Source organism: Aquarana catesbeiana, linkage group LG09, assembly GCF_042186555.1.
Source record: "Aquarana catesbeiana isolate 2022-GZ linkage group LG09, ASM4218655v1, whole genome shotgun sequence".
Classification (NCBI taxonomy): Eukaryota; Metazoa; Chordata; class Amphibia; order Anura; family Ranidae; genus Aquarana; species Aquarana catesbeiana.
In genome coordinates this window covers 75634726-75652303 of record NC_133332.1, presented here as the reverse complement: position 1 = coordinate 75652303, position 17578 = coordinate 75634726, and the positions used below count along the sequence as shown (strand labels likewise).

General features: G+C 43.6%; 1 protein-coding gene across 2 annotated transcripts in view; it reads right to left on the bottom strand.

Annotated features, from left to right (window-relative positions):
• CAPNS1 (calpain small subunit 1) overlaps positions 1-17578 on the bottom strand; it is a 64859-nt gene that overhangs the window by 35147 nt on the left and 12134 nt on the right. Inside the window, exons 2-4 of one of the 2 annotated variants that reach the window (XM_073598797.1) lie at positions 15825-15856; positions 5193-5309; positions 2557-2590 (exon numbers count right to left, since the gene is read on the bottom strand). In XM_073598797.1, coding sequence (XP_073454898.1) covers positions 2557-2590; positions 5193-5296 — 138 coding nt within the window. In that variant the 5' untranslated portion in view covers positions 5297-5309; positions 15825-15856. The remainder of the gene's footprint in view (positions 1-2556; positions 2591-5192; positions 5310-15824; positions 15857-17578) is intronic. The other variant, XM_073598796.1, reaches the window with a different exon arrangement.

Here is a 17578-nt window from a genome sequence, read left to right as displayed (position 1 = left end):
AAAAAAAAAGAAGGCAGCCCCGTCTCTCAGGAGCACCCAAGAGATCTTGACTCCCCTCCTGGGCCAGAGGAAACACAAAAACTGAGGTATGGTAGGGAGGTGCCTCCTTTTAAAGTTCTGGAGGAAGAAGGCGTTTCCTATCGTCCGGTGGGAGGAGTCACAGGTGCTGTCCTGAAAGACGCCTTGGGAAAAATTAGAATATAACATAATATAAAATAAATATATTATATACATCTCAATAAAAATATATTCCATATTTTGTTTGTAGACGCGATAACTTTCAATATAATTTTATTTTCCTCTTTTATTTCTCCCTCTTTTTGTCCTTGTGGCCATTGTCAATGAGGCAGAAAGTAAGGGGTATACCAAAAATGTTGTCATCAGAGCAATAGGTGTTGGAAAATCTCACCAGTTCCTGTGACATGGACACATAGGCTTTTATTGATAGGAGTTCAGGGACTTTTGGCGTTTTTTTTTTTTTTTTTTTCTCCTCCAAAAGCTCCTAAACGTGAGTTTAGGAGCAGCAACATTCCTAAGGGTTCATGCACACTGCAGTCCAAAAAAAAAAAAAAAAAAAAAAAAAAAAAAAAAAAAAAAGCTGCTTTTACAGGCATTTGTGCTTTTTTGCATGTTTTTATTGAGCTTATTTCAACTTAATTTGAGCACAAGCGTTTTGTTTTTTTTCCCACAAACCCTCCCCTCAGCTAATTTTTCCTTTATTTTTTGTGCGTTTTCGGGCATTTAGGGCTCATGAACACGGTATCTCAAAGAAGCTGCTCCTACAAAGCTTTTGAGCTTGAAGCTCTTTTTTTCTGCCTTGAAACTCCCCTTCATGTTAACCAATGTGTCCATGCACACTATGGCTTTCAGGAGTTTACAGGCACGTGAGCTTATAGGAAAAAAAAATAGAAAACCCCACCAAACGTGTGTTTTTGAGAGGAGCTTTTGAGCAGAAAAAGGTGCCTAAGCACCCATAAACACGCGAAAAGGCTCACAAAAAGCACAAGAAAAATTTGTTGGGAGGGGAGGGTTTGCGTGGAAAAAAAATAAAAATAAAAAAAATAAAAAACACACCTGCTTCTACAGGCATTTGAGCTTATTTTTCGCTGCCTAAAGCTTGAAGATACTTGCGCTTTTTGCAAGTTTGGCGAGTTATTTTTCTGCCTGTAAGCGCATATTCCTGTAAACTCCTGAAAAAGCCATAGTGTGCATTAAGGATGAGCTCAGGCGTGTTCGCAACCCACACGTGTAGAGCCCGCCAGGAAGTCGGCACTGCACAGCTCTAATCACAAGTCGTTAGACATTTCGATCTCTGCAGCCGCGGATCAGGAAAATGTCTCACTGCTTGTGATTAGCGCTGTGCAGGAGCAGGTTGCGAACACGTCTGAGGTCATCCTTAGTGTGCATGGACACATTGGCTAACAAAGGAGAATTTCCAGGCAGAAAAAAGAAAAATTTTAAAAAATATATATTATATATATCCTGTAGGAGTCGCTTAAGATGCAATGTACACGAGCCCTTGACACTTTTATAAACATTAGGCATTTTTCTGCAAAAACGCTAACGGCTGCTTCATTTAAAAAATGCCCCAGGATACCTTATTTCACAACGCTGCTCACATGACCGCCCGCCGCTCTCTCTCCTGATCTGTCGGGAGGAGAGAGGCGGCTGGTCATGTGAGCGCCGAGCTGCGCTCAGAAAGAAGGTGCATTTTTAAGTAAAGCACAGACACTGGAGACCTTGCATTATCTAACAAAGGGGATTGCCAGAAGATGATAAAGTTATGACAGCAGCAGGAGGGGAAGGGGCAGGCACTGTCACGAGCTGACAGGCAGAGAGGGTGGGGGGGGGGGGGGGGGGGGAGAGGACAGAGGGGAGAGCGGACGATGGAGGCACGTAAACTTACCACAGTGTCAGGGCTCAGCAGCCATGATAAACCGTGGTCAGTTTACAGGGGGAGGGCAGAACCAGGCAGCTATTTCAGGAGATACAGGGGCCAAATGACACAGCACAAGCACTGTGCTGTTATTCATGCTTTAAAAAGGGACAGGATCAATTTTCTTCAATTTTTTTTAGGCTAACAATTTAAATAAACGTCCTGTCTGCATGAGGTCTTAGGCATCATACAGACAGGCGGTTTCAGGCATAAAATATGCCCAACGTAAAAAACACATTTCCCCACACCAGGGAACCACAAGTGAGGGTGTGCAGCCATACACTTCTGGAAAAAAAAAAAAAAAAAAAAAAAAAAAAGTTACACTATGCATATTTTATGTCTAAAAAAGAGAGTCAGTGAACATGTAGTGTTGTTCACAATACACTGCGTACAGCTCACCCCAGTGCTGGTCCTATCTTTGGGGAACTTGACAGCAGAACTTAACCAAACTAAACCTTTAAAACAGTCAACCACAAGTGTGACACGGTACAGCAAACATGGCTGATTTCATCAGATGATTGCCCACGTCAGGTGAAGATATTCTTATTTTAATTAGTTTCTTCTGAATCAGGAAAAAAAAAAAAAAAAAAAAAAAAAAAAAAAACAAAAACACAACTTACAGGAGGATCTGGTCTGTAGTTTGAAGCAGCGTCACTGGAAAGGAATAAAAAAAAAATATATATATAAGTGTCAGAGTAAGGCAATAGAACCTAAAGCAACGAGCATGGCAAACATTACAGGAAGTCACTCATTCATACTCCAACTCAAGATCAAATACCTTAATTTAAGAAAGTGCCTACAGGGACAAGTGAATGAGGTGTGGGGACACATTGAGCGTCTTTAGGAGATGTGTGTAAAAAGTTCAGTAAATGGTCCGATATCTCAATGACAACATGGGCCAGGTACACATGGTTATCCAGAGGCATGTCGAGAAGTGCCACCTAGCATGGAGTACACGTGACCAGCAGGGTAAACCTGCTGTGGGCAGTCAAACATACTCAGTGTGAGAGGTAGGGTCGCAGTGTAATGAAGCAACGAGTGATCATCAAGATCTTGCACAAATTGGGGAAAATGGCGATGGAGACGCATGAAATGTTAGTGCAAGTGTACGGGACGGAAGCCATGAGCAGAAAAGGTGTTTACGACTGGTTGAAACACTTTTGCGATGGGAAGAAGACAACTGAGCATGAGCCACGTTCGGGTCAGCCGTCGACAAGCAGAGCTCCAGACATGATTGAGCGGGTGCGACAAATGCTGGCATGAGATCGGCAACTGACTATGATTAATGGTGGAGGAATTGGGCATTAGCAAGGACACAGCGCGCACCATCGTCTGCGATGATTTAGGCAAGCGGTAGATCAGTAACCAGTTTGTAGTGCAAAAGCTGACAGACGAACAGAAAGTAAAATGGATGGAAACCTCTGGAAATTTCATTACTAGGACTGGACAGTGGATGTTGCTGCGTGATAATGCGCACTGTGCGATCCGTGTGCGCCAATTCATGGCTCTGTGCGGTGCACCTGTTCTCGATCATCCACCGTAATCCCCTGATCTGGCACCTGCGGACTTCTGTTTCCCCCCCTGAAGATCGTCATGAAAGACGCACCTTTTGCGGACCAAGAATGTGTGACAACGGTTCTGCTATCGATTCCTAAAGAGGCCTTTGCTGACAGTTTCCAGAAGCTTTATGAACATTGCCAAAAATGTGTTGTGAAGGACGGTGATTTGGAAGGTTAATAAAAGGTAATTTGTTAGCATCTTCGCTAGTACAGCGAGCTTCTCAGTTTTCAAAAGGAAAAAACCTCACTGTGTGTACCAGGCCTAAGGCTGATTTCACACTTGGCAATTTGGAATTGCTGCAATTCCAGTTTGCAGGTGATGCGCGTTTGGGTGCTATTATTCTTAATGGCACCCCAAACGCAGATTGATTTTGCCACGATTGTCGTGATAGAATCACACGACAGTCACTACAAAAAGTGGGTGATAAAAAAAAAAAAAAAAGAGCCCAAAAAAGTTTATGTATGACAAATGCATATAGGGCAGCCCACTGAAGTAAATGGGCTGCCCTGCATGCAACACACAAAACAGAGTGGAAACCCGGGTTCCTGCTCCGTGAGATGTGAACGTGGCCCAACACACTGTGGGAATGGTCATAATTTTTGATGCATTGATTGATCGTTTTTGAAGCAGGAACAAACCTTTCTCCTTTCCTTCTGCCCGAGCTGTATGGAGAGACTTTGTAGCTGGCTTTGTCTGGGAGAAACAGGACCAGAGTGTGAGACCCCCTTCTGGCTGATCGGATTTGAGTTCTGGACGGATGTCATTTTGGTAGTGATCGCAGAGGCTATTATTAGGCTATATAGAGGCTATTATTTATTGGGAATCTGGTGAGTACAATTCCAATAGGGAGTGGAATCACTTGGTGTGGGGATGGTCGAATGTCCAAACATTTGACGTGGTTTACATGAACTGTCACATTGATTTCCTGAACTTTATCCCATTTGGACCCACAGATTACTACCATTTTAGTTTAATTTAAATGCTTTAGCGCTGCTGAAGCTTGAAGGACTAACTATTCGATTTTTTTTTTGCTTCCCTTGCAAATGTACAAACCTGTCTTGACCACATTCAGAGGCATTTGTCTTAGAAGCCAATAATGGAAGGATCCATTCTCTACCTCAAAGGGTACAATCTATATTAACATCAGGGGAGTGAATTAAGAAGGCCCTTTCACCAACTTAAAAAATTTGAGATAAAAGGCAGAGTTGCTGGAACTTCACAGAAGGCTTTATTATGTGAACTTGTTTAAGATACAAAGGCTTCTGTGAATGGGCAGCAGAGACAAGGGGTGGACACAGTTGCTCTGTGTACTTCTCTCACAGCCAGAGTGTGTCCTATGAGTGCAATAAACCTATAAAATCTTATAGTAAAACAGATAAGTCCAATTAGGTATATGTCATCTCTGGGATCTAACTCATAGTGTGCCTGCAAACTTGCTGAATTCAACTTTAAAATGTTCATGTTTCAGGGTTAGGATTATTATTGGGGGCCAAAATGATACATTTTGTGGGCTTAGGTTATGGTATGAAGGATTAACATAAAGGCTGGATTAAAGTACACTTGTGAAGGAGTCCCAATATCCTTATAAATTTAATCCCCATGAGCGATACTTCTCCATGATCTACAATACACCAAAACAATAACACTGAAGTGTCCCCATTACAGAACAATCAAATAACATACAACAAAGTCTTACCTGAGTGCATTCATGATGCCTCCAAACATTCCTCCTCCACCACCGAATCCTCCAAATCCTCCACCACCACCACCACCGCCCCCATATCGATTTATCAGGAACATGGTTGCGTTAAACCTGAAATGGGAAAGAGCATATTTTGATTGAGAAAAAAAAAAAAAACACTTCCATGTAGAATTCAGAAAGGCTGCATTCCAGCAGTCAATTTACAGTGAATCTATGCTTTGCCTACATATAACCACTTCAGTTCTAGCTAGAGATGCACCAAAATTTCAGCGGCCGAAACCCATCAGTTTGTAAAATGGTGTTTTACACCATTTTACATAAAGGTCCATAAAGACATGGATGAGCGAGTTTTGGGTGGAGGAACTTGACTGGCCTGAACAGAGTCCTGACCTCAACCCAATGGAACACCTTTGGGATGAATTAATAGGGTTGAGGTCAGGACTCTGCAGGCCAGTCAAGTTCCTCCACCCCAAAAATGCGCTTCTAGAAGAATGGTTAAACATTCTCATAGACACACTCCTAAACCTTGTGCACAGCCTTCTCATAAGAGTTGAAGGTGTTATAGCTGTAAAGGGTGGGCCAACTCAATATTGAACCCTACGGACTAAGGCTGGGATGCCATTAAAGTTCATGTACGTGTAAAGGCAGGTGTCCCAATACTTATGGTAATATAGTGCATCTGAAGGAACTGGAAATAATTAAGTTTAACCCTCTCTTACAACTAGTTAGTGTTAGCAGTAAAATACATGTTGTACTTGTTAAAATTGCAATAACAGAGGCTCGGGAATACCCAAGGGACATCTGTAGTTACAGGGTATAGAATGGTCTGGTTCTCGACTAGTTTCGCGGTATTACCGCTTCCTCAGGAGGACCAATCTATGGGACAGATAATAAAAATAATACAACCATAATACATACAAACATTGTAATGCAGCGTGTAAAAACCAACATAACCTAAGAGGTAAATACAGGAATGGCTTACCCTATATTTGGGTGAATATGTGCGGTACCCAGCTGCCCAAACATAACTCCCCCGCGGCGGACAAGGGGGATTGTACAGAATTCCCTGAATGGATAACAAAATAGCAATTTGAGGGGTCTGGTATATCAACTGGTTGGGGGTAGAAAAGATTAGCCATTAGCATAGTCGAGAACCAGACCATTCTATACCCTGTAACTACAGATGTCCCTTGGGTATTCCCGAGCCTCTGTTATTGCAATTTTAACAAGTACAACATGTATTTTTCTTTTTTGTAATAAACTTTTTATTCATTATTTATTATTGCTGTCTATCTGTACCGATATAGTCCAGTCTTTTCCAGGGTGGGAATATTACCGGGCCAACATCAGCCACTGTCCCCTTCTTCCCACTCTTCTCTGTTTGTGCATATTAATTTGGATGATGGTACGGTTGTGCAAACAAATTTGCTATTTTTGACTACATGAGGCTATACTCAATATTTGTGCATATTCATTGGGTGGATAACACACCCCTTTCTCTTTCCCCTGAGTGCCTCTAACCCTTAAGTTTACTACCATTCATGTGTATCTATTATCAATTACGTTGGTAGTTGCCCCTCCTACACGGTTCAGACACCTGGACACTCCCACCACGGATTAGGCAGATTTACCGTTTCCATACAGCCACTCTTCTAGCCATCTCATTATATCAAGTTTAGACTTTAGGTGCAACTTACGATGCTTCATTAGTTGGGTTATTCAGCTTTAACTCACTGCCTTTACCTAAGAGCATGTGTTTTATAGACCGGAAACTCTCCGGCCTAACTGTGATTATTTTTGTTATCCACATTTATAATCCCCAGCTGATTTTTACCCATGTTAAACCTTATAATCAACCTGATCATATTGCTATAGTATCGCATCATTTGCAACTACCCTTGTATAATTTTTGAGTACAATATTGTATGGTGATATCTGCCTCCCTGCCATTAGACCCCTAATTGTTTCACTTCTGGGATACCCCTCACTTCTAACTGAATTTATTTGACCTCCCTCCTTTGGGTCATCATCACACTACATCACCCCCTTTACTCCTCATATTCAGTACACCATCCCACTTACAGTGCACTTGTTCCAAGCTCACTGTCCCACATTCTTCATTACCCCCTTCACCTTATCAATTCTTCAATTTTTTCCGCTTACCCACCTCCTATCATCCAGAATGTACCCGCAGTCCAGTGATCATCCCTGGCTACGGTTTCCCACTCTTTACCACCTACTCATAACCTGTCCCTGTGCACTACCCCCTTCACCTTACATAATGGCTTCCGTTAATGGGTTCCCCTTGTAACCTTAGCCGTCTATGGAGTGTCAATTCCCTCTGTGTTTACCAAACACCGTAATTGTTATTGTGGCATTTACACTGCCACTCATATCTATGTTATCTATAATTGTTTACATATTATTATTTCTTCTTTCATTGTTGTTCAATGTTAATTTTATTGTTATGGCGATCCCTGGGTGCCTGGTGCGGTTCGTGGCTGCCTTTGCCTCCCTTAGCGGCGGACTTGTGTTTCCCCTGGCAGGGAAGACGTGCCCTGTTTGTCCCCTGCTTGCTCTCGTCGAGCCCAGGGCTCTCCGCCCACGGGCTCGCCTTGAACGCGCTTGCGCAGTAGCGCTGGTCGCGCACCTGCGCAGTGCGGGGAAACTGACCCGGCGACGTCAGGTGCCGCCGGATGGCGACGTCAGACGCCGCCGGACGGCGGCGTCGTGGGCGTCTCCGGGTTGGGGAGCTCACTTAATGGGCCCTCGGGCCCTTTGACGTGAGCAGTGCGGCTCTCTCTACCATAGACTTGTACACGTGGGGCTTTGATGCAGGGGACGCCTCCGTTGTTCCACCGGGGACATCTTTGGGTATGTTTATCCTCAATTTTTACCTTGGATACTATCCTTTACCTTACGTTATCTATTACTGATACCGCCTTATGGATACTATCCTGTATCTCATGTTATATGTGATACACTTTTATTGACAGATTCCATGTTACCCTGTGGGCATCCCCTCATACCGCTGGGCCCCCACAGTCATGTACCCCCTTTGAACCCCTTCTCGGTGGACACAGTAGGTGCTCTTGCTTTCTATGAGTCATCTGACTTCTGCGTTTTCAACAAGCCTTTATATTACTTGGTTTTATATCATCCCTTGGGCTAACAACCATGGTAAGTCACACCATTTTGCCTCAATATCACTAGCGAGGGTGTGGGCACTTTATCCCCCCTTCTTTTCTTTGTTTCTGTGCCTTGCTTGCCCCATCTTGTTTTTCCCCCCTCCTCTACTCTCCCCTCCCCCCCATTCCTTTTTCCCTACTCTCTCCATCGGTCTTCCCCCCCCCCCCCCACCCCCAGTCCCCCCTTCCCTTCCTTCCCCTCTTTAGCCTCCATCCTCCTTCCCCACCACCTGCCTTGCCCTCCCCCTCCTTCCCTGCCCCCTTTTTTTTTTTTTTTTTTTTCCCCCCTTTCCCTCCTTCTCTTCCCCCTCCCCAACCCCCCCCTTTTATCCCTTTCCCCATTTTCCCTCCCTTATTCCTATCCCTTTCCTTTCTCCTTTCTTACTCCCCTCTTTCCTTTCCGCCCTCATTTACCTCCCTCTCCTATGCTAATGGCTAATCTTTTCTACCCCCAACCAGTTGATATACCAGACCCCTCAAATTGCTATTTTGTTATCCATTCAGGGAATTCTGTACAATCCCCCTTGTCCGCCGCGGGGGAGTTATGTTTGGGCAGCTGGGTACCGCACATATTCACCCAAATATAGGGTAAGCCATTCCTGTATTTACCTCTTAGGTTATGTTGGTTTTTACACGCTGCATTACAATGTTTGTATGTATTATGGTTGTATTATTTTTATTATCTGTCCCATAGATTGGTCCTCCTGAGGAAGCGGTAATACCGCGAAACTAGTCGAGAACCAGACCATTCTATACCCTGTAACTACAGATGTCCCTTGGGTATTCCCGAGCCTCTGTTATTGCAATTTTAACAAGTACAACATGTATTTTTCTTTTTTGTAATAAACTTTTTATTCATTATTTATTATTGCTGTCTATCTGTACCGATATAGTCCAGTCTTTTCCAGGGTGGGAATATTACCGGGCCAACATCAGCCACTGTCCCCTTCTTCCCACTCTTCTCTGTTTGTGCATATTAATTTGGATGATGGTACGGTTGTACAAACAAATTTGCTATTTTTGACTACATGAGGCTATACTCAATATTTGTGCATAGTTAGTGTTAGGCTGAAATTCTACTTCAATACCGTCCTTACAACTAAGCTCATCAGGGTAATATGCTAGAAGTTTTGCTCGTGGCCAAAACGCAGTTTTTACAAAGTGGTGACATCATCGGTGTGGCTTGTGTTGTATCGCTTCTCTGGGATTGGCAAGGTAGGACGGGCTCCTCTCACCAGTGTTCTGACAAAATGTCGAACTGGCAGAGTGAGCAACCCGCGTCCCTTCCGTTTTCTTTAAACATCGTGAATTGTAGATTTTCCCAAATTGCTGTTTTGACACAACACCAGCAACCGAATAGAGTCCGGTGCACGATATGAGCGAAGATGGTTACCCCGCTCTGAAACAAACCAATAAAATGGCAGCCTCCAAGGCGGCGACAACTTTGATCTCGTTAGCCGATGTGCTGTGAAAACAGCAAAATCTTTCTGTACCGGACTGTATTCGGTAGCCAGTGTTATGTCCGAACACCAATTCGTCCAAATCAGCAATTACTGATAGTTACATTGTAGGCGAGGTTGAAAAAATACACAAGTCCGTCAAGTCCAACCTATATGTGTGATTATAGGTCAATATTACATTGTTTATCCCTGTATGTTGTGGTCGTTTTAGGTGCTTATCTAATAGGTTTTTTTAAACGAATGCTCCCCGCTGAGACCACCGCCTGTGGAAGGGAATTCCACATCCTTGCCACTTTTACAGTAAAGAACCCTCTACGTAGTTTAAAGCGGCGTTCCAACCATGTAAATTTTTTTTTTTTGGACGAATCTATTTTGTTTAATACTATTGTTTATAGGACTCACTGTTTAGCGATCTAAATCCGCAATCGAGCGGACGTTGATCATACGATTTGTTATATTTTTTTATCCCTGGCATATTCCATATTGCTTGTGGGCATGTGAAGCCCACAAGCATCATCTTCCTTGTTCCGATGCAGGCGAGTGACCAGCATTCACCGCTCCGTTCTCGCGCATGTGCAGTATGTACAGTTCGCAGCGCTGTACACTTTTGACGTTGCCATCACAACAGGCGGTGTCGTCGGAAGTGCCCGCCCCGTTGCGATGGCAACGAAGATAAACTATCACGATAACAAGCGGCAGCCATCCACACTGACTCCTGTAAAAAATGGCTCCCAGTGCGCCGCCTATTACGGGCATATCTGCGGATGGCAAGGACAGGAAGCTGCATCTAAAAATGGAATATCCAGGTAACCATTGACAACAAAAAAAAAAAAAATTTTGGCCATTGCACAATGCTTATGCTGCAAGAATGATTTAAAGTGAAACTTAAAAATTAGTGTGCAACTCCGCTTTAAGGTTAAACCTCTCTTCTTCTAATGAGTGGCCAAGAGTATCGTTAAACTCCCTTCTGCGAAAAAGTTTTATCCCTATTGTGGGGTCACCAGTACAGTATTTGTAAATTGAAATCATATCCCCTCTCAAGCGTCTCTTCTCCAGAAAGAATAAGTTCAGTGCTCGCAACCTTTCCTCATAACTAATGGTTTAAAGAAAGCAGAAGTGGTTCCATTTTCTGCTAAGTTGCCCATTTTATCAGGACACCGGCACACACAGGTTCTGCGGCATGAGAGGGGTTTGTATTTGGAGTGGTGCTGCGCAGCTTGGAGCGGTTAAAAAGCAAGAGCTTGACTTGCTTACAATGCAAACAAATCTAAATAGGACTTGCTGCATTCAAAGAAACAAGAATCAAACCTGTTAAATGCAGATTTAAAATAGTCATCCACACCATCAATGTAGATGGGTATCTGAAGACCTGTATTTAAAGTGCGATTTAAAGCGGGGGGTCTACCTATCTATCCTTTTTTTTTTTTTTTTAGTTCATTCACAAACTTTTCTTCTCAGCATTACATACTCACATATTGTGTGTTATATGTCCGCCTGTGTCAGATTTCGTCGGAAAGAATAACTTATATTATTCACTGCAGGCGGTTTCCATCTTCATTGTGGGCATTTGAAGCCCACAAGCATTTATTTCCTGGATGTGGTGAATGCTGTGCTCCCAGCATTCACCGCTCGTTCCCGCACATGCTCAGTGGCATCCTGGGAAGCCTGAGACTAGCTCCCAAGAGTCTGGGAGAGGCTAGAAACAAGCCTACTCCCACGGGAGGAGAACCAGGAAGTGCAAAGAAGAATGGAAAAATAAAAGGTAATTACGGCGATTTAAATTTTTTTAAACGGCATGTCAGCATCTAGGCAAGGAAGAGAATACATACAGATATTGTTCAAAATTTGGGTGGAACCCCGCTTTAAAAAAGACACAAGAAAAATCGATCTACGTAAGGCTAAAAGAACCAGGAGATATGAGCTTTCAACACAAACAGACATCCACAGTACTTCTTTGGCCATCTGTCTACCAGGATTTGTCCATCCCCGATTTAGATCACACACAGACCACAGATGGGGATTGGTCTGACAAAGCATTTCAGGCACTTTGATTAAAGTGTGCACATGGGTGGGATGTGAGCATTGCAGAGCTGTCAGCAGGACCCCATGAGACCCTATGAAGGCTCAACATAGACATATGCAAGGGACACAATGGCATACTTGTCACAGGTTTCTGCTGTAGATGAACTGTGCTGGGCTGTTTGCCTGGAGACCAGTAATCTACTCCAGTCAGGTTTCTGATGATGTGATCCAAACAAGTCCAGGCATTAACAGCACCTGTCCATAGGCAGACATAGGTCCCAGTACAGCCAGCCTACAGAGTCCTATGCTCTACTGACAACACCCTCATGCTGTAGAGCCCTCGTAAAACTGTTCAACTATGTACTCTGGTGGGATTACTGGACAGAAAAAAACAAAAACAAAAGGCATACAGCACAATGAACACTATTGGAGTACAAGAGCCGCGAGAGTCTGAGCGATGGAGGACACTAGCAACTGCACCCTAGCAACTGTGGACGCTACACAGCAATAACCACCTGCGATCCAACAACCGAGCATGCTAGGTAACAATAGCCATCAGAGTCCTTGTAATATTAAAACACTCGGTGGCAATGGCTGCCTTCTTCCTAGCAACTGACAGGCTTCATTAACGCTTGAACACATTTAAAAGTTTTTAATAAAAAAAAGTTTAATAATATTTTTTTACTTCACATTTAAAAGTTGCTTAAAACATTACATACAAAGCGTCCCTTATCTATATGGGATGTTGGTGCCATATTTTATGTAGACCTCGATACTGGTTCCTGTCCACATACCTTACCATTAGATACAGAGCACTTTTTACAGTGCTATTACATAGGATCTTCCTGCCAACATTATCTACTGCTATATATGCTCCAACTTGGACAGTCTCAAAAATATAGCATTAGGACCACAGTATACAGGAGGAGCTTTAGCATAGGCACTGCGGATTCCACATATACTAGATTGCCAAAAGTTTTAGGACGCCTGCCTTTACACGCACATGAACTTTAATTGCATCCCAGTATTAGTCCGTAAGGTTCAGTATTGAGTTGGCCCACCCTTTGCAGCTAGAACAGCATCAACTCTTCTTCGAAGGCTGTCCACAAGGTTTAGGAGTGTGTCTATGGGAATGTTTGACCATTCTACCAGAAGCGTATTTGAGGTTTAGGCACTGATGTTGGAAGAGAAGGCCTGGCTCGCAGTCTCTGCTCTAATTCATCCCAAAGGTGTTCTAATCGGGTTGCAGACCAGTCAAGTTCCTCCACCCCAAACTCGCTCATCCATGTGTTTATGGACCTTGCTTTGTGCACTGGTGGGCAGTCATGTTGGAACAGAAAGGGGCCGTCCTCAAACTGTTCCCACAAAGTTGGGAGCATGAAATTGTCCGAAAGGTCTTGGTATGCTGACGCCTTAAGAGTTCCCTTCACTGGAACTAAGGGGCCAAGCACAACCCCTGAAAAACAACCCCACACCATAACCCCCCCCCCCCCCCTCCACCAAATAATGTGGAGCAGTGTACAAAGCAAGGTCCATATAAAAGACATGGATGAGCGAGTTTAAGGTGGAGGAACTTGACTGGTCTGCAACGAGTCCTGACCTCAATCCAATAGAACACCTTTGGGTTGAATTAGAGCAGAGACTGAGCCAGGACTTCTAGTCCACATCAGTGCCTGACCTCACAAATGCACTTCTGGAAGAATGGTCAAACATTCCCATAGACACTCCTAAACTTTGTGGACAGCCTTCCCAGAAGAGTTGAAGCTGTTATAGCTGCAAAGGTTGGGCCAACTCAATATTGAACCCTACAGACTAATGCCCCGTACACACGGTCGGATTTTCCGACGGAAAATGTGTGATAGGACATTGTTGTCGGAAATTGCCACCGTGTGTGGGCTCCATCACACATTTTCCATCGGACTTTCCGACACACAAAGTTTGAGAGCTTGCTATAAAATGTTTCGACAACAAAATCCGTTGTCGGAAATTCCAATCGTGTGTACACAAATCCGACGCACAAAGTGCCACGCATGCTCAGAATAAATAAAGAGATGAAAGCTATTGGCTACTGCCCCGTTTATAGTCCCAACGTACGTGTTTTACGTCATCGCGTTCAGAACGATCGGATTTTCCGACAACTTTGTGTGACCGTGTGTATGAAAGACAAATTTGAGCCAACATCCGTCGGATAAAATCCTAGGATTTTGTTGTCGGAATGTCTGACCGTGTGTACGGGGCATTAGACTGGGATGCCATTAAAGTTCATGTGCGTGTAAAGGCAGGTGTCCCAATACTTTTGGAAATAGTGTATATTTGAAAATGTGATGTGTGGAACTAAACCCTCTGTGTAACGTAAATTGTTGGATCGGGCCAATTTGTTTTGATTTTTTTGCAGGCTAACTGGTATGTGACAGGAAATATATTTGTTTGTGATGTGCCTTGCCCTTCCATGTGAACCTTACTGCAAAAGCTGGTTATAAATTGACGGTTGCCACCTTTTTTTGTACAGCCATGTGCATGTACCCTTAGGGCCCTTACACATGACCTTTCCAGTAAGGTCAGTCTGACCTAATCAGAAGGTCCGTTCACCCCGATGAACCAACGGGTGTAAATGGACTTGTGTCCATGTACATCCACGTACCTCCGGTCCGGTAAAGACAAACGGAAGGGGATTCGTTCTCAGTGTAGGTGAATCAGATCGGAGGGCAGCTGGGTGTAAACGGACATTGTAGTCCTTTTATACCTGGCCGCCCACAGAGCAGCTCTGTTGTCCGCCCCAATCAGTGGACAGATCCTCTGCTGATCAAAACGGAAGGCACTCTGCTTCCCTGCACTCCCCTGCTGTTCAGATGCTCCATTAGAGCAGCTACATAATACTCCGAGTATAGTGGCAGTTGTGACCTCTGCTCATAATTCAGTACTTGGTCCCGAGAGGCCAATCGCCAGGTTCAAAATATGTCAACTGTGGATGACATCAACATGTTGATAACAAGGTAAGGCAGGCCATCAATTAGGTGATATTCTTTCCTGCAATCACAAGTTGCAGGAACAGTCAGTATTGATGGGGGGAATCCTTCATGTGGAGCGATTGTGTCCTCCCAGCTGGGGAACGCAGGGAACTGTACCTCCTAGGAGAACACAATGATTACTGCTAGCAGCTATAGCCCCCCTTACAATATTCACATGGAAGAAATCACACATGCTGGTTGTACCCAAGTGGATCCATCAATCGACTTGGGTACAACCAATCAGCCTGCCCATAGATGGATCACATCTGACAGTCCCTGCTCAACCAGCCGAGATTTGAACCATCTATGGCTGGCTTTAGGACTGAAGAGGAACCGAACAGAGCTGGAGCATGGGCAATTTGGTGGACTTTAAAGAGACTCTCTCCTGGCATGGCTAAACTGACAACCTCCTAAAAGTGCTAAAAGGGTGGCAAACTTTACATCAGGACTTTGGCATTTAAAGTATTGTATAAGTAGACTATTAAAGAGGATCTAAAAAAAAAAAAAAAAAAAAAAAAAAAAAAAAAAAAAAAAAAAAAAAGGAAAATATAGGAGCTCAATGACAACCCAGTAGTTTCATTCTCATAGGTTCCTTCTAAAACCACATGAAAGGTTTGCAATGATCAGAAGATACATCAATTGGTCTCATAGAATAAAACTTGCAATTCAGGTTCAAAGGCTTTAGATAATGCTGCACAAAAAGCCTTACTATAAAAAAAAAGGGAAGATATATTCAAATAAAAATCATTCCGCATTTTGGATGCAAATCAATTGATGAAGGGAAGCTCTGTCACAAGCATTAGACCATGGAACAAATTTGTGTCCAGAACTGGCTTCACCTGCTCCTATCCGTGTACACAGCATCGTATTACAATCAATAAAGTGATTATTACTGGAGGAACCGGTTGTACCACAGGGTATACCTCAGTCATGCAGATATATACTCACTGGAAGATGGTGCAAATAAAGTCGATGTATAGCTAAAAAACAAAAAAAGTTATGGGTACAGTAAAAGCCTAAAAACTCTACCAGCATATACAGTGCCTTGAAAAAGTATTCATGCCCCTTAAACATTTCCACATTTTGTGATGTTACAACTAAAAATATAAGTTTATTGTATTGGCATTTTATGTGATAGACCAAAAACACAAAAGTGGCACATAATTGTAAAGTGGAAGGAAAATGATAAATGGTTTATAAATAAAAATCTGAAAAGTGTGGCAGGTATATGTATTCACCCCCACTAAAATCTAGTGAAACCAATTGCCTTCAGAAGTCACCTAATTAGTAAATAGAGTCCTCCTGTGTGTAATTGAAACTCAGTATAAATACAGCTGTTCTGTGAAGCCCTCAGAGGTTTGTTAGAGAACCTTAGTGAACAAAGCATCATGAAGGCCAAGGAACACACCAGACAGGTCAGGGATAAAGTTGTGGAGAAAAGTTTAAAGCAGGGTTAGGTTATATAAGAAGATCCAAAGCTTTGAACATCTTACAGAGCACTGTTCAATCCATCATCCAAAAATGGAAAGAGTATGGCACAACTGCAAACCAACCAAGACATGGCCGCCCACCTAAACTGACAGGCCGGGCAAAGGGAGCATTAATCAGAGAAGCAGCCAAGAGGCCCATGGTAACTCTGGAGGAGCTGCAGATATCCACAGTTCAGATGGGAGAATCTGTCCACAGGACAACTATTAGTCGTGCTCTCCACAAATCTGACCTTTATAGAAGAGCGGCAAGAAGAAAGCCATTGTTGAAAGAAAGCCATAATAAGTCCCGTTTGCATTTTGCAAGAAGCCATGTGGGGGACACAGCAAACATGTGGAAGAAGGTGCTCTGGTCAGATGAGACCAAAATTGAACTTTCTAGCTAAAAAACTAACACTGCACATCAGGCATGGTTCACACCGGGGCGGCTTCAAAAGTCGACCAACTCTGAAGCCGCCCCACACATCACAACTTCAGTGCGGCTTGCAAAGGACTTCTTTAATAGAAGTTAATGCAAGCCACTCCGAAGTCGCCCCCAAGTATTGCAGGAACCTTTTTCTAAGTCGGAGTGACTTGAGTTATTCAATGAGAACAGTTCCATTGCCCTGAATGGAGCATGACTTGTCAGGGGACTAAGTTGCCCCAGTGTGAACCGACACTCACTCTGAACACACCATCCCCACCGTGAAACATGGTGGTGGCAGCATCATGTTGTGGGGATGCTTTTCTTCAGCAGGGACAGGGAAGCTGGTCAAAGTTTATGGGAAGATGGATGGAGCCAAATACAGGGCAAGCTTAGAAAAAAAATAAAACTGTTATGCCGCATACACACGAGCGGACTTGCCAACGGGCTAAACTCCATCGGCATTTCCGACGGAAAGATTTAGAACATGTTCTATATCTGAGTCAGTCGGAAATGCTGACAGAAAAAGTCCGATGGGGCATACACACGGTCGGATTGTCCAACCAAAAGCTCCCATCGGACTTTTTCTGTTGGGAAGTCCGGCTGTGTGTACGCGGCATTAGAGTCTGCTAAAGAATTGAGACTGGGGTGGAGGTTCACCTTCCAGCAGGACAAGGACCCCAAACATACAGCCAGAGCTACAATGGAATGGTTTAGATCAAAGCATATTCATGTGTTAGAATGGCTCAAAGTCCTGACCTAAATCTGTTGAGAAACTTGAATCTTGTGATCCCGCGAGTACATTTTTATTC